The sequence below is a fragment of the Geotrypetes seraphini genome, chromosome 8, assembly GCF_902459505.1.
Source record: "Geotrypetes seraphini chromosome 8, aGeoSer1.1, whole genome shotgun sequence".
Classification (NCBI taxonomy): Eukaryota; Metazoa; Chordata; class Amphibia; order Gymnophiona; family Dermophiidae; genus Geotrypetes; species Geotrypetes seraphini.
The window spans coordinates 125,176,426-125,202,733 of record NC_047091.1 but is presented as its reverse complement, the minus strand read 5'-3'; the positions used below and the strand labels follow the sequence as shown (position 1 = coordinate 125,202,733).

Genomic DNA, 26,308 nt, shown 5'->3' with positions numbered 1-26,308 from the left:
GAAGATCCCAATTCTTATTTGGCCTCTTTCAAAAATGCACCTCAATGTACCTGAACATAACTCACCTTCAGCTACTATTGAAAAAAGGTGCAAGCTAAATCCTAAAAAATAAATTTTAAAAACTTTATTTTTTTGGAAAACTTAGTCTTAAATATATTAGATGTATATTGTTAAAAATAGAAGGATCTATATTCAAAGCATTTAACCTGAAAAAAAATCACTTGTGTGGGCCTATCTGCTGATATTCTGTGGCACTTAACCTGTTAGTGTCATTGAATATCAACACTAACCGCTGAAGAATAGCTGGCAATTTTGTGGGTGATCCAGGGGCAGAGTCGGCACTTATGCGATGAAGTGCCAAGATTCAACATTTAACCACCTAAGTGAAAGCAAAGGTAGGACTAGTTTATGTGGTCTGATTTGTCTGATTTCACTTAGGCAGTTAAGTGCTGAATTCTGGCACTAAGTTAACTGGACAAATCAGACCACATAAAACTAGTCCTACCTTTATCTGGTTTCTCTTAAGTAGATAAGTACTGAATAGCAACACTTAACCAAGGTAAGAAATAGCCAGCCACAGAAACTCAGGTATTTAATGTCAGTGCCCAGACATGCCCTGGCACTGAATATGTGGGCACAATGCCAGAAACAGCAACAGTTAAAAAAATACTGATAGCACCCCCACCAACCCCAACTCAGAAAACCACAATGTAAAAAAAAAAGGAATTTTTATTTAAAGAGAAGATCAATGTTATTTTTGGCTTGAAGAATCCAAGTCTTTCTTTAACTAGATTCATCCACAGAACCAATGTCTATTATCACAGCTATCAAAACAGCCAAAAATGGAACTGCTAATCTACCAGGTCCAGTAACAGCAATATGATCTCATTATTCATGCATCCTAATCATAACATTTGAAAATTTAAATGGAATTTCATCAAATTCCTATGGTCCTTGATAAGACACCTGGCACAAGAATTAAGCAACTAGCACAGTCGACAACAATCAAAACAGCTGTGTTGCTTTCTGCAGTATTAAAGAATAATTAAGAAAAATATAGGTAATGCCAACTCATCTCCAACACTGGTGCATAAACCCAAGTGCCCTTTGAAACATGATTATCAAAATGAAGTACTTGAGATGGGTTGAGAGAGTAGAGGGAATCACCTGCTGCATTTCTAGGAATAGTATTTGAATATCTATCATGATATGGGAACAAAATTAAAAAAAAAACTTCCACTAGCATTATTATCCTTGCCTCAGACAAGACAATCTTGGGTTACCCCAAGACCAACAAAAACAGATCAAATTCTAGCTATGCTTTTTTTTAAGCATATTTTTAAGAGATCTTTGTTTGCAAATGTGCACTCACAAACGCACACAAAATACCAACTCAGGGCCAGATAATCAAAACTTTGCAGTAAAAATTGATGGGTCACTGTCGCAATCATTATTGTAGCGATTTCAAAAAGGTGAGTAATTCTCAAAAAACTGTGCATGCAAATGAGGTTGGCAGAGAGTAGCGAAGGTTCGCAAAATTTACAGGAGATGAGTCGCCGGTGATAGTGATTGGCACATGCGCACAATACACCACAAATGAGGCATAAATGGGCGTATGTACCGGGAAAAGCAACACCGTAAGTGGTGTGTCAATCAAAGGCATGCCAGAGCTAATGGATGAAGGGAGGGGGGGGAGATGCAACGTCGGCCTTCAATAAGCGTGCATAAGACATGCCTTTTCTCCCCCTAAAACTACTATAATTTATGTAAATCTTGAAATTTGTTTTTAATGTCATATTTTATAATGAACCACAGCCAGAAACACATAAGACACGGCTACAATACACACGCTTAAGAAGTGTGCTTTTGATTCCCTCCCCCAAAAATTTATGTGAATCATGTAATTTTATTTCCCCTATGAACCACAGTCAATACACACGCCAAAGATGCGCTTTGCACAGTACCAGAACCCTCAGACTAGTCGCTAATTTTTGGTCACCAAAAGCTGCCGCTGCGCTTGGAGAATCACTCAACGAAGATGAAGAATGGCCCAGAGTGCTTGTTTAAATACTGATGAGCCCATTTGCATGTCAGAATCGGAGACTCCTAGGAAGCTCGGAAAAACCATGGTAAGCCGTTTTGATAATCCACCGCTAAAATACGTGCACGCTAAAATGGCTGGAACCGGTTTAGCAACTGCATCAAAGGCAACCTTAAGTTTTGAGAATCTGGCCCTCAGTGATCTATTGAGGATTGTAAATACTGTTGCAGATACTACACACAAAATGTAATTCAGTACCTTTCTTCCTCTTTTGTGTGTGGGATTACTAAGCCAACTCAAAGAGCAGGACAGAAAATGGTACTTCCATTTCTAGCAGACAGCAGCTAAGGCAATATTGTAAAAGAACTAAATACCAAAACCAAAGAAGAACAGCTTTAAAAAAACACTTTCAAAATATAACAAGAAGCAAATGAAGTTCTGCCAGAAAGAAGCAAGAAATACAACAGACTTGTGGCAATTATAATACATACTGGCATAGTAAATGGAAGCAGATAAAGACCAAAATAGCCCATCCAGTCTGTCCAGTAAGGTGGTTAGGATTTAACTACTGCTCTGTGCAGGTTACTCCCCATGCCTTCTATTTAGGGCTATACGTAACTGTACCAAATGTCACTGGTCCACTTAACAATAGGAATGGAGACTTCTAAAATCCATAAAATATGAAAAACTGCTAAAGCCCATCTGTGAGAAGGTTCTGTAGATAACGCTACTTCTCATTCTCTTAACAACCTTCTGTAAGGAAAAGGTGCTGCTTCCTTTTAGGAAACAGTGTATGATTCATTAGTAGTCTTTTTGAATCACAAAAATGCACACACAAATAGTATTGAAGCTTCCATGGGTGCAACTCTTCCTTCCTCGGTTAATTCAGCATACAGATGCAGCCACATCTTCACCTAAAAGAAAAAATAACACCTAGTGAATTTCTGCTTATGAAGGGGCAGATGCACAAAGCCCACCATGCTGGCAACATTTCATTTTAAATGGTTTTATCTAGTCTAAATGACACAGTATCCTGAGGCCAATGCTAATGAGCTTGTTAGTATTAAAATTAGCCCTTGCAAAGCCCAGAATCACAAGCTGCACAAAACCCCTATAAAACTACCAAGAGCTGTCAATGGAGCCCCCATCTTGACTTTCCTGTCAGTATCCGAGCGCTGATTGGCACAGGAACTGACAGGCAAGTCAAAGTACCCCCCCAAACAAAATGAAAAATCCCTGATGGGCCAGTGGACCAGTTTCCCATCCTTGCAAGCCCAAAAATCTATGGTCCAGTGGACCCCACTCAACCCCAACCAAAAATATAAAATTTTCCTTATATGGTGTTTAGCCCCTTCCCAATGCATCCCAGGATGCACTGGGCAGGGACAGGGCACCACCATTTTGAAGAGGCAAGACCTGAGGCAGGAGGGAGTAGGCATCGCTCCTGCTGCTACGAAAGATAAGGATGGGAGTATTTGGATCACTTCTTTAGTTCGGAGGGTAGTGCTGTTCAGGTGGGGATTAGAGTCAGGTCTGGTCCACTGGACTACCATAGATTCTCTCTTTTGTCTGGGGGAAGGGGAGATTTAGTTGGGCCAGGCAGGGGTTCACTGGACCAGAGAGTTTTATTTACTTATTTATTTTTTAGGTAAGATGGGGTTCCTTGGACATGCTTAGAGAAGCACACTCTTGTGGCCATGTACCAGGAAGTTCTGACCCCCATTAGCAACAAATGCTCAATACTAACAGTGTGCATATAATTTGCGAGCTGTTTGTGTGGAGCGCTAGTCACTAAAAAAAGACCACTGTTTCTCCAATACTGTAGAGGGACAGCACAGGAGTTTTGTGCATCTAGCCCTAAAAACGTAATTGAAGTAGTGAGTGATATTTAAACAAAAGGTGCTGTGTAAAAGATGTAAGTTGGAGGGAAAATAAGGGCACATTGTGATATCCTCTTCCAAAGCTGTTGTCCTTTTCTTAATGGTGGAGCATTTCTCTTTCATAAAGCAGTTACTCAGCCTCTAGTAGGTGTTATCCAAGGACAGCAGGATAAATATTTTTATCCCAGAACAAGCAGGCAGCCTATTCTCAACATGTGGGTGACGTCATCCACAGAGCCCAGATACGGACAGATTTGCAAGCAGACTTGCCTGTAGAACTTTTAGAAAGTTTACGACTGCCGCACAGCACATGCCTTCCCGCCCAGTGGAGGGAACACGTCTCCTCAGTTCTCTGTTTTCCACGGAGGCTCTAAACCCAGTCCCCCTCACTCCCTGCCAGACTGCACCCTGTACCCCATCCCTGCCAGGCTCTGCACTCTGCCCCTCCAGTACCTTTTTAAATCCCCCGTACCTTTTAAAAACACCCCCACCCCCCATACCTTTTATGTATAAATCATTTTTATTGATAGGAGTAAAGACAACAATAGGTAACAAGCAGCAATTGAACAAAGAAATAAGCAATAGCTGTGAACAAAGAAACTCATCCACATCATCAAGTATTACATTACACCTCCCCTTGGTGCCCCCCTCCAAACAACCCCAAACAATACCAGCAGAAAGGAACTAATAAATAGCCCAAGGCCCTTGTGTCTGATAGGCCCAGAAAGAAAAGGGAATAAAGCACAACCACTTAGTATCCTCCTCCTGTCAACCTAGCAAGCAAACTGCAACTAATAAACCCCCCACATCAACTACTCACCCAAAACCAAACCCTAGAAAAAGAGAGAGAAAATGTTTTGTTTAACTAGGGGGAAGCAACCAGGCTGTCAAAAAACCCCTGCCAGCTCACCAAGGAGAAAAACCCCAAACCAGAGGGAAGTTAGACCCCCCATATCTTTAAGAAGCACCCTCCCCGCACCCCATTTTATCTTTTAAAAACACTCCCCCGCCCTCCCCTTTTAAAAACACTTTTATAGCCTGACGGCAGACATTCAGGAAGTGGGAAGGGCCCAGGCATCAACACAGAAAGCTGGCTTCTGCCAATGCCAATACACGCTGGACCACCAGGCTATAAGAGTGTTTTTAAAAAGGTATGACAGGGCGGATGGGTGGTGTTTTTAAAAGGTACGGGGGAGGGGTGGTGGTAAAAATTTGTATCTTCGCTGTATAAGACACTGACATTTCCAACCAATTTTGGGTGGAAAAAAGTGCATCATATGGAGCGAAAAATACGGTATCGATAGATAGAATGATTAGAAGAAGATAGATAGATGATAGATACATACATACACACACACACACGTCTTTAAGCCCGTTACATTAACAGGTGCTAGAATAGATGTGTGTGTCTGTCTTTCTTTCTTTCTCTCTACTTGGCTGCTTTCTGTCTCTTTCTGTGTCTCTCTCTCTCTCTCCTTGGCTGTCCACCACCACCCCCTTTCCTGCTCCCCCTGTCCAGCAGTAGCTCTTCTACCTTCCTTTTATCTCCCCCCTGTCCAGCAGCACCCCTTCCCTGCTCCCCCTGTCAAGCAGCAGCCACACACACACACAAAGTTGGCTCCTATGTTTAATTCTAGTACTTCCCCCCCTTCAGTGCTTCCCCATAAAGTTCCAATGCAGCCTCCAGTACACTTTCCAACAACTATCACAAGATATCAGGAAGCAAAACAGGATCCAGAAACCCACCTTTTTGATATAGCCTTCAATCCATAACTCTACTCCCCACTGCCCACCAACCAAGCCAGCAGATTAATGTTCCCCTTAACTGTATCCATGAAATCCTGTTTGTCTGTCTTGGCTGTTTAGATTGTAAGCTCTTTCGAGCAGGGACTGTCTTTTTCTTTGTAATTCTGTACAGTGCTGCATATGTCTGGTAGCACTATAGAAATAATAGTAGTAGTAATAGCAGAAAGCAGTTTACCTTCTTAGATTTCGGGCTTCAAACACTGCCTCTTCTTCACTGTCCTCCGATCTCATCTCCATGTTGTCATCAGAATCCGAAAGTAGTCCATATTTTTTCTTCTGAGGTCGCTTAAACCTGAAATAACATGAACCCAGTGAATGAAAAAAAAAAAAAAAGCACTGCTGGTAAAAACACATACAAGAGCAATTGCAGAATGTTCCATGTTCAACAGCTTAACTAATCCTGTTACAATTTTTATATTCCGCTATTTGCCAATGAAGATTCAAAACAGATTACAATTAGAAGAGTCTAGAACAGTATTCTAGGAAAAATACAATCAATAATCTAGAAGCATTATGCTTAACAAGATCATAAAATCTATCATAGTATCGTCCATTGATGTACTAAAAGTATCCCTCACTTAAAAATACACATCTCTGTACTCTCACAATGCAATCCCCTAAGATACAGAGCCTGGTAAAAGTTGGATGATTCTACAACTTCTACAATCAAGTCTGCACAGAATCCAGCTTCTGCTCAGCCAGGAGCCTCTGCTGCCTTAGATGCAGGACTCCAATCTGCCCTGCTGCTTCAGTCTGACTGGATCCTATGCTCTTTGGCTGGATCTTGCGGCTGCCCTGCTCAGGATTCTGTGGTCTTGACTGCATCTTTATCTTGCTCAGTTTCTTTTGAATTTTTTAAAATTCTTAATACTGACATTTGATCCAAAGGTAGCATCCAATCGAACTTTAATATAGGGAAAAAAATCTCCAAGGTGGATATGTGGCTAGGGCATTCCGAGATAACAGAGGATTTGGGACTGAATTGGGCAAGTTGGAGCCCTGAGTTTGAGAAACAATAATCACATACAAAATCACAGTAAAAAATACAAAACAGCAGAAAACCCCCCCAGCATAAAAAGAACTGATCCAACTCAAACTGTCATATGGCTTGCTCCAAAAAAAATAAAAAACACCACCAAAAAAAAAATAAACTCCGCTCGAACAGCACAGTTTTCACCCCCTTTCTAAAATACCAGAGCATATTCAATTGGCGCAGCGACAGAGGTAAGGCATTCCACAACGCAGGGTCCTGCACAGAAAACATGTTCGAAGAATGGGAAACAAGATTCTGGATCTAGAAGCTGTGATGGAAGAAGATGAGTTGGAAATAGTGGCAATCATGGAGATGTGGTTCACACAAAACTATGACAGGGATGTAGTTATACCGGGCTATAATCTGTTCAGGAAAGACGGTAGGAAGGAAAGGAGGGGGAGTAGCGTTATATAACACTAGTCTTTAAGCCCGTTACATTAACGGGTGCTAGAATAGATGTGTGTCTGTCTTTCTTTCTTTGTCTCTCTCTCAATGGCCGCTGTTTTTCTTTCTGTCTCTCTCTCCCTTTGGCCGCTGTCTGCCTGTCTTTCTTTCTTTGTCTCTCCCTTTTCTTGTCTGTGTGTCTTTCTGTCTCTCCCTCTCTCCTTGGCCACTGTCTTTCTGTGTGTCTCCCTCTGTCACTCTCTGTGTGTGTCTTTCTTTCTGTCTCTTTCTCTCCTTGGCTTCTGTCTGCCTGTCTTTCTGTCTCTCCCTCTCTCCTTAGCCGCTGTCTGTCTTTCTGTGTGTCTGTCTGGCTCTCTCTTTGGCCGCTGTCTGTGTGTCTGTCTGTCTTTCTGTCTCTTTCTCTCTCTCTCTCCTTGGCCACTGTCTGTGTGTCTGTCTGTCTTTCTATCTCTTTCTCTCTTTGGCTGTTGTCTGTGTATGTTTCTGTCTTTTTCTCTCGCTTTCTCCTTGGCCGCTGTTTATGTGCCTTTCTGTCTCTTTCTCTCTCTCATTGACCGGTGTGTGTCTGTCTTTCTGTCTCTTCCCTTCTTTCTCTCTCTCTCTCCTTGGCCACTGTCTGTGTATGTTTCTGTCTCTTTCTCCTTGGCCACTGTTTATGTGCCTTTCTGTCTCTTTCTCTCTCTCTCATTGGCCGCTGTGTGCCTGTCTGTCTTTCTGTCTCTTTCTCTCTCGTTGGCCGCTGTCTGTCTCTCTATCTCCTTGGCCGCTGTCTGTGTGTCTGTCTGTCTTTCTATTTCTTTCTCTCCTTGGCTGCTGTCTGTGTATGTTTCTGTCTCTTTCACCTTGGCCACTGTTTATGTGCCTTTCTGTCTCTTTCTCTCTCTCTCATTGGCCGCTGTGTGTCTTTCTGTCTGTCTTTCTGTCTCTTTCTCTCTCGTTGGCCGCTGTCTGTCTCTCTATCTTCTTGGCTGCTGTCTGTGTGTCTGTCTGTCTTTCTTTCTTTCTATTTCTTTCTCTCCTTGGCTGCTGTCTATGTATGTTTCTGTCTTTTTCTCTCTCTTTTTCCTTGGCCGCTGTTTATGTGCCTGTCTCTTTCTCTCTTTACTTGGCTGCTGCCTGTGTGTCTTTCTGTCTCTCTCTCTCTCTTTGGCCGCTGTCTGTCTTTCTATCTCTTTCTCTCTCTCTCTCTCCTTGGCCGCTGTCTTATCTGTCCCTTTCCTTCCCTCTCTCCCGTTTCCTGCCTGCGCCCCGCTCCCCTTCCTTTGACCGCCCCCCCCAGCCCATCCCACCCCCTCTGCAGCAGCGCCACCAGCCTCCAACAAATCCTCATCCTCGACCTGGAAATTCACCCAGAGGGTAGAGTGGAAGCAGAGGAGGGCTGTGCGACCACGGAGCAGCAATAGTTGTGGCCTTCCCTCCCCTAGCTCCATAGCTTGGTCGCCGCCGCCTCTTTCTCTCCCCGATGTCGGCTCCCAATGTGCACATGCGCCGCACATGCGCCATACTTTGCAACATTTCTCTGCCGACCACAGAGCGACGGACGCACAGAGCCACAAAAATTGAAGTGCGCATGTGCTCTAAGGGTATTATTATCTTAGATGTTAAAGATCATATTAAAGCCACACAATTGCAGGATCTGCAGGGCAAAGAAGAGGCACTGTGGATCAATTTGGGAATGGTGAATATATTTACATTGGTGTGATATACAGGCCTCCTTCATAGACATTTAGAATCTATCTAAAAAAGGGGAAGTTTTGCTAATAGGTGATTTTAACGTGCTGGATGCTGACTGGGGTATCTCTATTGCGAGGTCTTCTAGAAGTACTGAGACTCTGGATTCTCTACAAGAAACTATTCCAGTAGTTAGTAATGGAACTCATGAGGGATGAGATAATACTGGACTTAATGCTTACAAATGGGGAAAGTGTTTCTGATGTTACAGTGGGTGATCATCTGGCATCCAGTGACTACTGCATGGTATGGTTTAATATTAAGATGGGTATAGAGTGGGCTCATTCAAAAGCAAAGGCTCTACACTTTTTAAAAAACTAACTTTGTTCGGATGGGGGATTACGCCAAGGAATTGTCTGGATGGGAACGTCTGGAAGGAGTGGAAATGCAGTGGGCAAAACTGAAAGGAGTAATTGTAAGGGTGACAAACCTTTTTGTGAGGCAAGTAAGTAAAAGGAAAAGGAAAAGAAGGCCGCTTTGGTTCTCAAAAGTAGTAGCTGAGAAGGTAAGGAATAAGAGGGATAAATTATGTTCTTACCTGTTAATTTTCTTTCCCTTAGACGCAGCAGATGAATCCAGAGACCAATGGGATAGCACACATCTACCAGCAGGCGGAGATAGAGAAACTGATTAACAGGTGGTCCCATTGGCTGGCACTCCTCCTGTATCTCCAGTATAGCTCCTTGCCTAAGCATCCGTAACCATCAATAGGCATAGCATGGAAAAAAATAAAAAAAACTTCTTTCCCATAACAAATCTCAAAAGGCAATAATACAGAATACAACCCTCAATAATAACAAACTTCGAAAGTTGCAAAAGAAAAAACCGACAGACAATATCCAGAAAGGGTGGGGCTCTGGATTCATCTGCTGCATCTAAGGGAAAGAAAATTAACAGGTAAGAACATAATTTTTCCTTCCCTAGCAATCCAGAGACCAATGGGATGTAGCAAAGCAATCCTCAATCTGGGTGGGAAGCAAACGCCGCCTCCGCAACAACCGACGCACTAAACGCATCTACCGCATGCGCCCCCACATCCAACCAGTATTGCTGAGAGAAAGCACTCTCGGAAGACCAAGTAGCCGCGAGACAAAACTCCTCCAAGGAAAAAACCTCTGGACCGAGTCCAAGAAGTAGCCATCACTCTGATGGAATGGTCATGAAGTTCTTTCGCCAACCGCTTCCCTGCCATCAAGCAAGCGTAAAGAATGTCCTCCTGGACCCATCAAGCGATGGAGGCTTTGGACACCGCCATATGTTTGAGGCGTCCCTTGAAGAATACAAAAAGGTGATCTAAACAGTGTTCTTCAACCTTTTTACACCCGTGGACTGGCAGAAAAAAAAGAATTATTTTGTGGACCGACAAACTACTAGGACTAAAATTTAAAAACCCCGTTTCCGCCCCATCTCCGCGAGCTCGGTCCCCACAAATCATCTGATCCCATCCACACAAGCCTCAGTTATGATTTTATATTGAATGTATTTTATTAAAGTATAAAAAGAAACAATATTCTGTACAATTGTCATTTTATAAATACAAATAATTCAGAGCAAGGATCAACAAAACCCCTGTCTCCCCTCCCCTGCACATATATCCCCTCTACTATCAAGAAAATTGAACAAGCCAAATTATTACAGAATGCTACACAGAAATATCATGCTAACAGAATGCTAATATCATGCAGTCACACATGACAGGAATAGTTTTAGGGGAGTGCAACTAGAGCAACTGTCCCCTGGTCAGAGAGCGTCCTAAGCCAGCTGGAAGCTAAAGAAGCACTTCCTGGGTTTTGCAGTCCCCAGTTATGTTTAACACCAGCTCTAGCAGGATATATATTTCAAATCTGATATATTCTAATCACAAAATAGAAATAAAATTATTTTTTTCTACCTTTTGTCGTCTCTGGTTTCTACTTTCAATCTTCTTTTCACTCTCTTCCTTCCAGCGTCTGCCCTCTCTGTCTCTTCAATCCAGCATCTGCCCCTTCCATCCACTGTCTGTCCTCTCCCCCTTCCATATGGTATCTGTCTTCTTTCTATGCCCCTCTCCCCTTTCCATCCAGCTTGAACCCCTCTCTCCTTTTTACATGATTCATTCCAGCTTCATTGCTCTCTTCATTTTTATCTCTCCTACACCAGATCTATCATCGTTGTCCCTCTCTGCTTATTTTTCTGCTGACCCCTTCCTATCATCAATCTCTCTACTTTCTCATGCCTGTCTCCCCTTCCCCTCCTCTAATCTCTCTGCCAGCTGTTTCCTTCCTTTTTTCATTCTCCCTTCCCTCCTCCTCCTGTCCAGCAGTAATTCTCTTCCCTCCCCTCCCAGCAGCATCTCTCCTTCTCCCTCTCCAGTAGCATCTTTCCCTTTTTTTCCTTGCCCAGCAGCTTCCCAGATTCCTTTCCCTCCTCCCCTCCCAGAAGCATCTCTCCTTCTCCCTCTCCAGTAGCAGCTGTCCCTTTTTTTTCCTTGCCCAGCAGCTTCCCAGATTCCTTTACCTCCTCCCCTCCCCTCCCAGAAGTATCTCTCCTTCTCCCTCTCCAGTAGCAGCTGTCCCTTTTTTTCCTTGCCCAGCAGCTTCCCAGACTCTGATAGTGGTTTTCTCCCCTCCCAGCAGCTCTTCTTACTTCCCAGCGCAGCGATTCATGAAGGCAGCCTCGGGTCCTTTGTTGGGTCGCGCCGCCTCTGAGGAAAGAGGAAGTTGCATCATCAGAGGCAGCCGCGACTCAGCAAAAGCCCCAAGGCTGCCTTCATTAATCGCTGCGCTGGGAAGTAAAGGAGAGCTGCAGAGAGGGGAGAAAGCCACTGTCGGAGGCTCCCCAAGATCTTTCCGGCCCAGCGCACGCTTCACATGTTGATCTTGCCGGCCCTGCGCGGACTGGCAGGAAATTGAAGTAAGTCAATCTTGCCGGCCCTACGCAGACCGGCAAAAATTTCCTGCGGACTGGCGGTTGAAGAACTGTGATCTAAACAACTAAAAGTCATTAGAAACCTTGCTCACGGAGAACGCTACGCACTTTCAAAAAATGCAGCGAATAGAAGCACGTCCCCCCATTTCTCCTCCCAGGAAGAAGGAAGGAAAAGTGAGCGTGTCATAAAAGAAAGGATGACACCTCCTTAGAAAGAATTGTGGTACCGTCCGAACTGATACCCCAGATTTTGGAAATCAGAAATAGGAATCCCCGCTGAACAAGGCCTGCAACTTGGAAAACTGCAGAGCCGAAGCCATGGCCACAAGAAACCGCGTGTTCAACGGCACAAGGAGGAAATGAAGCCTTCGGTAAACTGCGAAGAAGTACCTGAAGATTGTACTCTGGACAGGGCTTTCTAAGAGGTGTACAAATATACCGTACTCCGTTTAGGAACTGAACTACATGAAGCTGAGAAGTAATCGAAGAGCAATATACCTAGCCCTTGTAACAAGCTAAGAATGGAACTTGAAGCTGAAAGGAATTGAACACTAAGCCCTTGGCAATACACCTGTGCCAAAAAGGAACTCTAGAAGGGTGCAAATGAGAAGTATCCAAGAAAGGAAAAACCTCCAAAAGGAAGCAGAAGCCACAGGTGAAGACGTCTGTAGCGCCTGGATAAAGAGAAGAAACAACCTGCTTCGCATAACCCTTACACGTCAGTCATGACTTCTCAAAAGCTAGGTCGTAATACCAAAGTAGTACGAATATCCATGTTGATCGGACCCTAGGTGAGCAAATCCGGATATACCAGGAAACGTCTTAGTCTGGCTGTAGAAAGACTCATCAGATCTGCATAGCAAGGATGGCGCAGACAAGCCAGAGATTCTACAAATACTGTGCCCGGAAAGCGAGCTTGAGATGGCAAATCCAAGCCATCATCAGCCAGGGGAAAACACTGAAAAAGAGAAACCAGAGGTGAGAAAGAAGCCACGCTGTTACCCCCTCTAACTCCCACTCCCTGTGCCCATCGAAGAAGCTAGGAAGCATTGAATTGTGAGACGAGGCCATGAGGTCTAGTTCCAGGAGATCTCACGTCCATAAAAAGAGCTGGAACGCCTGAGCCAAAATTCCCAATAGCCAGGATGTAGAAGATTTCACTATTACTAATGTTTACACTTTCTAGAGCGTGCACAGTGCTGTACACTGTAACATACAATAAATGGGCCATGCTCAGATTTTGCGGAGAGAAAGCCTATCCAAACTCTTTTCCTGACCCTTAAAATGATCTGTCAACAGAAGAGAAGATGAGGGTCCACCCATTGAAGTAGAACAACAACTGTACCTGGCAACTGAGTACATCACCTACTGCCCAAGCTGTAGAGAAATACCCCCATCATAATACTGACTGAAAGGACCCTCAGCGGCATTCCGGAAGAATGGTCTGAAGCTCCAGAAAGGTAGCCTGAGCATGCTCAAGAGTAGAAGAATGAACAAGTACTGAGTCGCCTCTTAAGACCAGACTCCTGGAGCTGAGGATGGAAGGCACCGAGCCCCCCAACCCGACAGCCCGTGATGTTTGGTGGCCCTGAGCTAGTCCAGCAAAGACCGAGGCATGCCTTTGAAAAGAGAAATCTCGCTGAGCCACCAAATCATACAGAGCGATGCATGAGGAGCCTACCAAATAATTGGAGCCCTGAGAAACCGGGAACCACCGGAACAAAAGCGACTGCTGTAGCATTACAGTGTTCTCCCCAGAAATTTTTTCCAGTCGGGTGGCATGAAAAAGAAGCCGGGTGGGGTGGGATGGGGAAATTTGGTGGTGGGGAAAATTAACCCCCTCTTTTACTAAGGCGCGCTAGCATTTTTAGAGCACGCAAACCCCCGCACTATGCGGGAAAACTAATGCCAGCTCAATGCTGGCATTAGCGTCTAGCGCGCATGCTAAGCGCATGCTAAAACCACTATTGCAAATTAGTAAAAGGAGCCCTAAATGTGTACTATTTTTATTAGTTTATTATTATTATTATTTTCCAATGCTCAATATGACTTCCTTTTAAAATGACCAAGTCAAAATGATCTACCAACAATAAAATTTAAAAAAATACAAAGCATACTGTACGCAGAGAAAATGTTAATTATTATTTATATTCCGCGGGTTTTCAAAGAGGTCAAGGCAGATGACTTTATGCAATGTCACCTCAGGAACAACTATACAAAAACAGACAAATATACCCTCTCCCTTTTTGCTAAATCGCAATAGCAGTTTTTAGCACAGGGAAATGCATTGAATGCCCTGCGCTGCTCTCGATGCTCATAGGCTCCCTGCGCTAAAAAGCACAGTTACTTACCGTAACAGGTGTTATCCAGGGACAGCAGGCAGATATTCTTAACGCATGGGTGACGTCACCGACGGAGCCCTCGGTACGGACCTTTTTAACTAGAAGTTTCTAGTTGGCCGCACCGCGCGTGCGCGAGTGCCTTCCCGCCCGACGGAGGAGTGCGTGGTCCCCAGTTAGGATAAGCCAGCTAAGAAGCCAACCCGGGGAGGTGGGTGGGACGTAAGAATATCTGCCTGCTGTCCCTGGATAACACCTGTTACGGTAAGTAACTGTGCTTTATCCCAGGACAAGCAGGCAGCATATTCTTAACGCATGGGTGACCTCCAAGCTAACAAAGAGGGAGGAGGGATGGTTGGCCATTAGGAAAATAAATTTTGTAACACAGATTGGCCGAAGTGTCCATCCCGTCTGGAGAAGGCATCCAGACAGTAGTGAGTAGTGAACGTGTGAACTGAGGACCAAGTGGCCGCCTTGCAGATTTCCTCGATGGGCGTGGAGCGGAGGAAAGCCACAGAAGCAGCCATAGCTCGGACTCTGTGTGCCGTGACAGCACCTTCCAGTGACAGACCGGCCCGAGCATAGCAGAACGCAATACAGGCAGCAAGCCAATTGGAAAGCGTTCGTTTGGAGACAGGATGACCCATACGGTTAGGGTCGAATGACAAAAAAAGCTGAGGAGAGGAGCGGTGAGCCCTGGTACGGTCAAGATAGTAGGCTAGGGCACGCTTACAATCCAGCGTGTGCAGCGCCTGTTCCCCAGGATGGGAATGGGGCTTAGGGAAAAAGACAGGCAACACAATGGACTGGTTGAGGTGAAAAGCTGAGACCACCTTAGGAAGAAATTTAGGATGGGTGCGCAGGACCACCTTGTCATGGTGAAAAACAGTGAAAGGTGGATCAGCGACCAGTGCATGCAGCTCACTAACCCTCCTGGCAGAGGTGATGGCAATCAGGAAAAGCACCTTCCAGGTAAGGAATTTGAGCGAAGTTGAGGCAAGAGGCTCAAAAGGAGGTTTCATGAGAGCTGATAAAACCACATTCAGGTCCCAGACGACAGGAGGAGGCTTCAGAGGCGGTTTGACATTGAAGAGACCTCTCATGAACCGGGAAACCAGAGGATGAGCCGTGAGAGGTTTTCCGAGGATAGGCTCGTGAAATGCAGTGATGGCACTGAGGTGGACTCTGATGGAGGTAGATTTGAGACCAGCATTGGACAGAGAGAGCAAATAGTCCAGTACAGATTCCACCGCCAAAGAGGTGGGATCCTGATGATGCCGTAGACACCAGGAGGAGAACCTGGTCCACTTCTGATGGTAACATTGGAGGGTGGCCGGTTTCCTGGAGGCGTCCAAAATGAGACGGACAGGCTGAGATAGATTCTCTGGAGAGGTCAGCCCGAGAGAAACCAAGCTGTCAGGTGGAGCGAAGACAGATTGGGATGTAGTAGAGATTGATGCTGCTGTGTAAGTAGAGTAGGAAACACAGGAAGAGGAATGGGCTCCCTGGAGCTGAGTTGGAGCAGGAGGGAGAACCAGTGTTGTCGTGGCCACCGAGGGGCGATGAGAATCATGGTGGCCCTGTCCCTGCGGAGCTTGAACAAGGTCCGCAACATCAGAGGAAGTGGAGGGAAGGCATACAGGAACCGATCCTTCCAATCGAGCAGGAATGCATCTGGTGCCAGACGATGAGGAGAGAAGAGTCTTGAACAGAATTGGGGCAGCTGATGATTGTGAGGTGCTGCAAAGAGGTCCACCTGCGGAGTGCCCCATCGAGCAAAGATGGAGTGGAGTGTTGGAGGATCCAGTGTCCACTCGTGAGGTTGAAGTATGCGGCTGAGATTGTCGGCCAGGGAGTTCTGTTCGCCCTGGATATAGACCGCCTTGAGGAAAAGATTGCGGGCCGTGGCCCAGGTCCAGATGCGTAGGGCCTCGAGGCAAAGGAGGCGAGATCCGGTGCCGCCTTGTTTGTTTATGTAGTACATGGCGACTTGATTGTCTGTGCACAGGAGAAGAACCTGGGGGCAGAGAAGATGCTGGAACGCTTTGAGAGCGTAGAACATGGCTCTGAGTTCCAGGAAATTGATGTGATGCTGACGCTCTTGTGGGGTCCAAAGACCCTGGGTGCGTAGATCCCCTAGATGGGCTCCCCACGCATAGGGGGAGGCATCTGTGGTGATGGTCATGGAGTGAGGGGGCAGATGAAAGAGTAGACCCCTGGAAAGATTTGAGGAGTTCAACCACCATTGGAGAGATTGCTGAAGAGATGATGTCACAGAGATGGGATGAGAAAGAAGATCCGTCGTTTGTGACCATTGGTTGGCGAGAGTCCATTGAGGTGTCCGGAGATGGAGGCGTGCCAGAGGAAGGACATGAACTGTCGATGCCATGTGGCCCAGGAGGACCATCATTTGTCGGGCAGGAATGGTGGGATGCATGAGGACCTGACGACAGAGATGGAGCAGGGTCCACTGACGATCGGAGGGAAGAAAAGCCCTCATTAGAGTGGTGTCCAGAACAGCTCCGATGAATTGAAGTCGCTGGGTGGGAAGCAGATGCGACTTGGGGTAGTTGATCTCGAACCCCAAGAGATGGAGGAGAGAGATGGTGTGATGAGTAGCCTGTAGCACAAGTTGAGGCGACGGTGCTTTCACCAACCAATCGTCCAAGTAGGGGAACACTTGGAGGTTGTGAGATCTGAGGAAGGCCGCTACCACTATCAGGCACTTGGTGAATACCCTGGGAGATGAGGCGAGGCCAAAGGGAAGCACCTTGTACTGATAGTGAAGGTGGTGTACCTGGAAACGCAGGTAGCGGCGAGAAGTCTGATTGATGGAGATGTGAGTGTAGGCCTCCTTGAGGTCCAGGGAACATAGCCAGTCGTGTTGAGAGAGAAGAGGGTAGAGCGTGGCAAGGGAAAGCATTCTGAACTTCTCCTTGACGAGGTGTTTGTTGAGGTTCCTGAGATCGAGAATGGGACGGAGGTCTCCCGTCTTTTTGGGTACCAGGAAGTAGCGGGAGTAGAATCCCTGACCCCTTTGTTCTGGAGGTACCTCTTCGATGGCATTGAGAAGAAGGAGGGATTGAACCTCCCTCAGGAGGAGGGGGATTTGAGATGAATGAGAAGCAGACTCTACGGGAGGGTTGTCCGGTGGAAGAGTCTGGAAGTTGAGAGAGTAGCCGTGGTGGATGATGTTGAGGACCCACTGGTCCGATGTGATGACCTCCCAACGGCTGGAGAAAATGGTGAGACGACCTCCGATTGGTTGTGGAAGAGGTAGCGAAGGTGGAAGACTGGCTATGCCCTGGAGAGAAGAGTCAAAAGGGCTGAGACGGCTTAGCAGAAGGCAGAGGCTTGTTAGGTTGAGTGGATTGAGAACGTGCCTGCGCCTGGTGATGTTGCTGCCGTGGCCGCCGAGACTGTTGGGAAGGCGGGTTGAGTGGTCTGGCTGAGAATCTGCGCTGGTATGAGGTTTGAGGCCTGTAAGGACGTGTAGGCGGAGCCTTCTTTTTTGGTTTAATCAGGGTGTCCCACCTAGTTTCATGCGCAGAGAGTTTTTGGGTGGTGGAATCCAGGGACTCTCCAAACAGTTCATCCCCAAGACAAGGGGCGTTGGCTAGACGATCTTGGTGATTAATGTCCAAGTCTGAGACTCTCAGCCAGGCCAGGCGGCGCATGGCTACAGCCATGGCAGAGGCACGGGAGGTAAGCTCGAAGGAATCATATATCGAGCGGACCAGAAATTTTCTCAATTGGAGGAGACCAGAGATTTGTTGCTGAAAAAGTGGGATCTTCCTCTCTGGGAGATACTTCTGGAGGGCTGACAACTGCTGGACCAAGTGTTTCATGTAGAATGAAAAATGGAAGGAATAGTTGTTCGCCCTGTTGGCCAACATGGCATTCTGATAGAGCCTCTTGCCAAACTTGTCCATGGTTTTACCCTCTCTGCCAGGGGGGGTGGAGGCATAGACACTGGAGCCCTGAGTCTTCTTTAAGGTGGATTCAACCAGGAGGGACTCATGGGGAAGTTGTGACTTATCGAATCCTGGAATAGGGATAACCCTATAAAGGTTATCTAACTTGCGTGGGGCCCCAGGTACTGTAAGGGGGTTTTCCCAATTTTTATAGAAAGTCTCCCGTAGGATGTCATGCACGGGTAGTTTAAGAAACTCCTTGGGAGGTTGCTCAAAATCCAGAGCCTCTAGAAAGGCTTGGGATTTCTTGGAGTCTGATTCCAGAGGGAGGGATAGGGCGGCAGACATCTCCCTGAGAAACTTTGAGAAGGAGGATTGCTCAGGCCTGGAGGTGGCATCAGGAGCTGAGGGATCCTCATCAGAGGAGGAGAGATCTTCCTCGGTACCGGGGGGGAGACTCTTCCCACAAGTCTGGGTCCCGGACCTCCGGGTGTGCATGACGCGACACCGGGGTGGAAGGGTCGGTATGGTGAGTCTTGGACAAAGATTTCCCAGAGCGTACCGAAACGGTACCGGGGGAGGAGGACCGGCGTCGGTCCCGGTCCCGGGAAGAATGGTGCTCCGCTCGGTCCCGAGGAGGATCCGCAGTGGCATGTTGGGCCGAGAGAATCGGCATGGAGGTATTAATAGGTACCGATGGGGTGGACACCGGTGGCTCGGTACGGGGCTCGGGCCGGTCTGGTACCGGAAGAAGCGGTGCCAGGATAGTAGGCAACAGTTGCTCGAGCTGACGTTTCAGCTGGTCTTGCAGTTGACCCTGGAGGATGGCCGCAATTCGGTCATCCAGGGGAGGCACCGGAACCGCTTTCTTTTTCTTCGGTTCCTTAGGTGCCGCTCTACGTCCCGGCGATGAGGAGGCCGATGATGAGGCACTCACCGAAATCGGGACGGAGCGCTTTCGGGCTCGGCTCGAGGCCGGCAGGGTCGGTGTCGCCACTGTGGCTGGTGGGCGCTCGAGGGAAGGGGTAGGCTTCTTAGCCGGCTTACCTTGCGCCAGCGGCGCCGATGTGGGGTCGGGCGTCGTCGAAGCCGACGGTGCCGATTTCTGTGGTACCGCTGTCGAAGTCGAGGATTCCATGGTCGACCCGGTGCCGAACAACAGATCTTGTTGGATTTTTCGGTTTTTAAGCGTCCGCTTTTTAAGAGTGGCACAGCGGGTGCAGGAGTCCGCCCGATGCTCTGGCCCCAAACACTGTAAACACCAATTGTGTGGGTCAGTGAGGGAGATCGGGCGTGCACACCGCTGGCACTTCTTGAAACCGACCTGCGGGGGCATGAAGGGGAAAACAGCCTCCGCAAAATCGAATCCCGAGGCCTGGATAATGGCAACAGGCCCCGCCGGGGCAAAACGAAAAAAGATAGAAAAAATCAAAGTTTTTTTTTTTTTGCAAACTAAAAGAAAAGAAACCCGAAGGTGAATACAGAGAAAATAAGAAAAAATTCGCGAGCGGGAAGGCAAAAAAGTGAGTTCAACGGTCGTTGAAAAACACACGCGTCTTCTTCGCTCCGCGGAAACGAAGAAACTGGGGACCACGCACTCCTCCGTCGGGCGGGAAGGCACTCGCGCACGCGTGGTGCGGCCAACTAGAAACTTCTAGTTAAAAAGGTCCGTACCGAGGGCTCCGTCGGTGACGTCACCCATGCGTTAAGAATATGCTGCCTGCTTGTCCTGGGATAAACCACTATTGTGGTTTAGTAAAAGGGGGCCATAGTGCAAAATATAGACAGCAGATATAAATTCTCAAAACGGACACATTTTGACCACTAAATTGAAAATAAAATCATTTTTCCTACCTTCTGGTCTGATTTCATGAGTCTCTGGTTGCATTTCCTTCTTCTGACTGTAAATCCAATATTTCTTTCTTTCTGTCCCTCTTTCTTTCTCTCTCCACCCTGCCTGCTTGTCTTTCTCTCCCCCTGCCCCCCTCTTTATTTCTGCCTTTCTTTCTCTCTCTCTCCCCCTGCCTGTCTTTCTTTCTCTCTCCCTCTGCCCCCCCCAAGCCATCGCACCGATTTCTCCACTTCCCCGATTCTTTCCCTACCCCCTAAGCCACCATGCCGATTTCTCTCTGCTGGCTCCCCGAGCCAGGCCAGACACATTCAAGCGCCGGACTCACAAGACTTCACCTCCGACGTCAATTCTAATGTCAGAGAGGAAGTTTCAGGCCAGCCAGGCAGTGATTGGCTGGCCCAGAACTTCCTCTCCGACATCAGAATTGACGTCGGAGGTGAAATCTTGTGAGTCCAGTGCTTGTACGCGCCTGGCCTGGTCAGGGAGGCAGGAAGAAAAAGAATGGAAAGGCAACGCGCTCGACTCACATTGCCTTTGCGATCTACTGGTCGATCACGATCGATCATTTGGGCATCCCTGCTGTTATGGTATCCTGTCCTGACCTGAGGAAAGGGGTTTAGTCCCTAAAAAACTGCCTTATTTCCATTTCCTATTTATAAACTTTAATCAATACAGTTACAATACTACTTGATTCTACGTAAAGCAACAAAACAATTTTTTTTCTACCTTTTGTCATTTCTGCTTTAATCATCTTCTCTTCACTCTCTTCTTTCTATTCAGCATTTGTCCTTGCTCCCTTCCATGCAACATCTGTCCTCTCTTTGTCCCTTCCCTCTCTCTCTCTCTATACCCCTTCCATCTACTGTCCACCCTCTCTCTACCTCTTGCATCCAATGTTCACCCTCTCTCTGTTCCATATGGCATCTTCCCTCTTTCTATGTCCCTTCAATAAACTGTATAACCATATGCCCTTTCTCTCCTTTGTACATGATTCATTTCAGCTTCACCCCCTCCCCTATGCTCTGGCATCTCTCTCTTCTCCTTTCCTTCCTTCCTTCCCACTCCACCCCATGGTCTGGCATCTCTATCTCTTTCACTTCTCTCCCCCCATATGTGCTGACATCTCTCCCCCCACCATGGTCTGGTAGCTCCTTTCCCTCCCTCCCTCCCTCCCATGGTCTTGGCATCTCATACCTCTCCTCTCCCTTCCCTGGTCTTACTTCTCCCCTCTCTCTCCCCAATTGGGTGCTGCTGCTGCTGCTGCAGCAGCACTTCTCTTCCCCTCCCCAAGTGGGTGCAGCAGCAGCTTTTCTCTCCCCCCCAATTGGGTGCACCAGCTTTTCTCTTCCCCCCTCCCCCTCCAAAAATTGGGTACAGCAGCAGCAACATTTCTCTTCCCTTCCCCTCCCCCCAAAAAATGGGTGCAGCAACAGAACATTTCTCTTCCCCCTCCCCCATTCGGTGCAGAAGCAGCATTTCTCTTCCCATCCCTCCCAGCTCATACACCCGTCGGCAGAGTCACTAGGCAAGTTGTGAGCTTCCCTCCATTGCTGACCTATTTTCCATAGGTCAGCGACAGAGGGAAGCTTACAACTTGCTGCTTTTACCTGCTTCGGGTCGCCTTCCTCGTTGCCGGGTCCTGCCTACTTTCTGTTTCCGCGAAGGCAGGACCCAGCAGCGAGGAAGGCCCAAAGCAAGTAAAACCGTTAACCTCAGTTTGGTGGGATAAGGCTTTAGAAACTTGGTAAGCCCTACAAGTGGTTCGCTGCTAGGCACGCTGGGACAAGGCAGGGAGGACGGGGGTTTTCGTTACAGAAGTTACACAGGCTGACATGCGCAGACAGGCCACACAGGTAGCAGCTTCCCAATACCTCGAACATGAGTCCCAGCAGGATGACCATGGCCATGCACAACACCATATCGGCGTGATTTTCAATCACGCACTCGTGGCTGAAGACCTGGAGGGCTCTTATTTTTCTTCCGCAGTACCATGCTGGCTGGCCAAGGGACTCACCACCCTCTCTGCACCGTAGTGCAACAACGAGCACTAAGAGGAGCCAAGCACGCAGACGCTAATCCCCCCCTCTTTCCAGAGGCAAACTGAAAACCAACCGTCCTACCTGCCCACCCCGCCTCCTCCTCCTCCCTCCTTAGGCACAACTCACCACGCACATAAGCTTGCTTCTCTCCCTCCCTTCCTTCAACTCGCTGCCCTATCTCCCGCCTTAGCCTGCAGCGAATTGAACCCATGCTCCAGGGTTTAAAAAAATTTTGACAGCCAACAGGATGACCATGGCCACGCACGACACCATATCGGCATGATTTTGAATCATGAACTTGTGGCTGAAGACCGGGGGGGTCTCTTATTTTTCTTCCGCAGTACCATGCTAGCTGGCCAAGGGACTCACCACCCGCTCTGCACCGCAGCGCAACAACGAGTGCTAAGAGAAGCCAAGCACGCAGACGCTAACCCCCCCCTCTTTCCAGAGGCAAACTGAAAACCAACCGTCCTACCAGCCCACCCCGCCTCCTCCTCCCTCCTTAGGCACAACTCACCACGCACATAAGCTTACTTCCCTCCCTCCCTTCCTTCAACTCGCTGCCCTATCTCCCGCCTTAGCCTGCAGCGAATTGAACCCATGCTCCAGGGTTTAAAAAAATGTTGACAGCCGGGCGCTCACCTAAGTTAGCTGGGCGGAGCGCCCGGCTATAACCCGCTAGGGAGAACACTGGCATTATAATGGGAAAGCAAGCCGAAGTTCCCATTGGAGTCAGCAACATGGATCCTATAACCTGTACAGAATCCCATACTCTGGGACATGGTGACCAAAGAAGAGACTGTGACCCATCGCCCTAGTCTCTAGGAAAAAACACATTTCTCCTATATGAATAAAAACATCTCCCCGATATACCTATAAATAGTACAAGAGAAAAGAGCGCTGTGCAAATTCGAAGATTCACGTCCAAAGAACTGAGGAAAAGAAACCACCCTTTTCGTGTCAGTCAAATGGCCCGACTGGAAGACATCCGAATCAAGCAGTCAGTCAAGAAGAAATTAGGTGAATCACCTGGTAGCGCCAAAACGGTACCACTGCCCACATTTTCTAAAATGTTCTTGAAGCCTTGGGTAGGTGAAACAGCATGTGCCAAAACCGAAAGCGCTGCTCAAAGAGAGGCAAGCAAACCTAGTGCCGATTCAGAGTCCATAGGGAAAATGTATATATTCTCCCAGTTTTTCTGCAGAAATGTGTAACCCTGAGAAACTAATTCAGCAGAATGGGATCCAGCCAGCCCAATGCCCCCATCTTGGGCACCATGCAGTAAGTGGAACAACATCCCTTAGTTCCCGAAGAACTACAAGAACTGCCCTGAGGACCAGTAACACTGAAAAGGGAAACACAAAACATAGAGACTCCAAGAACGAACTGGAAACCTGAGGAGGATGCAAAGTTGCAAGCATCCTGAAAAATCTTCACAGCCCCTTGACCTGACATTATAGCGTCTTCTCCCTTATGAGAAAGCCTGAAGAGTCATTGGAAGAAGTCAAGATCCCCTCAGAATGAAGTGCAGAAGATCAGGGAATGGCAGGATGAGAACTGGAGGATCTGCAAGAAGATTCTCCTAGGAAAAATCAAGCTTCACAATGTAAAGAGGAATATACTGGAATCATGAAAACAGTACTAACTCCATGCAACATGAGCGAAATACGTATGTCCTTTAAAGTGAATATGTACTAGACTCAATCAAGATGCTGCATCTACCGCCCCGTGGAAAACAACAGCATCCTTACAGTTATCAGACAAAGCTCACATCGCTAATGAGAGCTTCAGGGATGAGGCTAACAGCCACATAGCGCGAGATCCTCCGTGGGCTTGATAGAATAGGTAACTGGCTCCTGGTTAAAAGGAGCTGTACAGCCCTTCCTGTCTGGTCGTGGGGGGGGGGGGGGGGGCCCATCTAGCATGTGCCATGAGAAAATGGCGACAGGAGAAACCAGCATGATAAGCATGGAAATCTGAAGTCCAGGCCCCCTCAGAAATAGAGAAAGAGAGTCCTGGCCGCAGGAAGATGCACAGTGTCATTATGCCCATAGAACAGCCCGAACTTGGAAACTGTTTGTACTACCTTTAGGCATATATATCCTATGCCACTACTGGACACATGCAGCTCAGCACAGAGGCCCAAATAAGGACAGTTACCAACAGACAAAGGCTCAATCTGCAGGGACCTCAAGAGAGACAATGAGATACCTGTGTGAAATACAGGGCACTATCTTACTGCTGATCTCACCGTGCCGTGAGTTGCCATATGTCGCCCCAGTCCGGAGACAAACCGAGACTGGGCGACCTAGCACAGGTCAGAGTCTCTCTGGTAAACCCTTTGAGTGATAATCCCAGAGTCCGATTAACCAAGCAGCTTCCTTCAAGGGAGTACAGCAGGAACACAGACATAAGACATATAAATCTGCCCAAGCTTGTTCCAAAGCTGGTGAAACACATACAACTTGTCTGAACCGGAAAGGAGAGAAGCCCCGGCATACCCTGACCAAAGTCAGCTAGAAACAAACTACTGGAACGCTGCAGCTCTCCCGCCATCGCCGGAGACCCAAGCGCACGCCTGATTCTCGCTGACATGTGGCCGCTGCATCAACGCTCCTAGAAACATAGTCGGATTCAAGCCCCGCAAAATTTACCCTACCGCGGCTTGCATAGAAAGAAAATCAGACTTGGGAATAACCAGAAGAAAGGCCCACAGTGCCGAAAAAAACATGTCCCATCTCATGCACGCTGCTATAAACAGGCACCTGCACAATCAGCTGCACATGGCCGTGACAAACACCGATGAAAGAGAGCCTCAGAATAAACAGGACTACTATTGCTGCACTGAAACCCAACAATGAGAACAAGTGCAAGCATGAAATCGCACCGCTATTGCCGCGCTGTAACCAACAAGGAAACCAAGCGCATGAATGCAAAGGGTGGGAAGTCCCTCCACGGATTTCTAGTTATAAAACTTAGCCTCAATAAAATATCCATTCCTTAAACATACGTTGACCGAACCCACATTACTAAGACTCCCAAACAGAACCTGAAGTTCAAACAGACATACTCACAAGCTTGTTGTTAGGGCCTGTTGAAGCCAGTTAAAGCTGGTTGAGGTTGAGCAGAATGGAACAACTGTGGTCTCTTTTTTTTTTTTTATACAGAGAAGGGAAAGAAGAAAAAAATTGAGACCCAGTCAGACCCTCTATCATTGGAGGGAGGGTGAGGCAGGGACCTGGGGGGGGGGGGCCCAGGTGTAACCCCTAAAGCCGGCACCGTTCAGCCGGACACCCCTGTCTCACTGAAGAGAAAATCTCAACAGGAGAAATAGCATTGCCAGCTCACTGAAGAGAAACCTCAACAGGAGAAAATAAAGTTCCAGTCACAGCCAGAATTCAGGAGCTAGTTGAATAGCGATCATTTCCTGCTGGGAGATAGAGAATACTGAAGATACAGGAGGAGTGCCAGCCAGCAGCCAGCCAGTTTCTCTATCTCCGCCTGCTGGTAGATGTGTGCTATCCCATTGGCCTCTGGATTCATCTGCTGCTGTTGCTAGGGAAGTTAGCTTTCATAAACTACAAAAGATCACAGAAAGAGGAAAACAGGCAAAAATATCTGGAAAAGTTAAGAGGCTGGTCGTGTAGTCAGGAAAGCTGTCATGTAGTCGATTTTCAGAGGGTTGCGTTCATGAGGAGCTAGCTAAAATAAAGGTAGACAAAGCGATGGTGCCAGAAAGTGTATATCCGAGGGTGCTGAAGGAACTTAGGGAAATTCTGGTAGCTCTGCTGACTGACCTTTTCAATGAATCTCTAGAGTCGGGAGTGGTACCGGAGGACTGGAGAAGAGCAGATGTGGTCCCTCTCCACAAAAGTGGAAGTAAGGAAGAAGGAGAAATTAGGTTCTTGTCTGCTAATTTTCTTTCTTTTAGACTCTCCAGACCGATACAGCTCACTGATGGGCAATAGCTCACCATGACAAGCAGGTGGAGACTAAGACAAAACTTTAGCTGTAATACTAATAGCTGTGCTTCCCTCTAGTCTAACCAGTCTGCCAAATAGCCAAGCAGAACCAAGAAGTGCAAATTATAACAGTAACAACACTCCTAACAGGAGTAACAACTAACATAGAGCAATACTGTTGGAAATTGCATAGAAGAAGCCCCTTCAGTAAAACATCCCCACAGCTTGCCAGCTGAGCCAAAGCCACTGTTCTTTTGATCTCCCCCACCCTATAAAAATACTAGAACCCACAGAAAAAACACACTCTTCACACAAATCCTGATAAGAACAGACAGACAGGGTGGAAATCATTTGATCCATATAACCTTTCTTACCTAGGCGTTCCCGCTCAAGAGCCAA

General features: G+C 47.3%; 1 protein-coding gene across 1 annotated transcript in view; it reads right to left on the bottom strand.

Annotated features, from left to right (window-relative positions):
- Positions 1-711: 711 nt before the first annotated feature.
- FAM174C (family with sequence similarity 174 member C) overlaps positions 712-26,308 on the bottom strand; it is a 45,426-nt gene continuing 19,829 nt past the window's right edge. Inside the window, exons 2-3 of the mRNA XM_033954566.1 lie at positions 5,903-6,019; positions 712-2,955 (exon numbers count right to left, since the gene is read on the bottom strand). Coding sequence (XP_033810457.1) covers positions 2,952-2,955; positions 5,903-6,019 — 121 coding nt within the window. The 3' untranslated portion in view covers positions 712-2,951. The remainder of the gene's footprint in view (positions 2,956-5,902; positions 6,020-26,308) is intronic.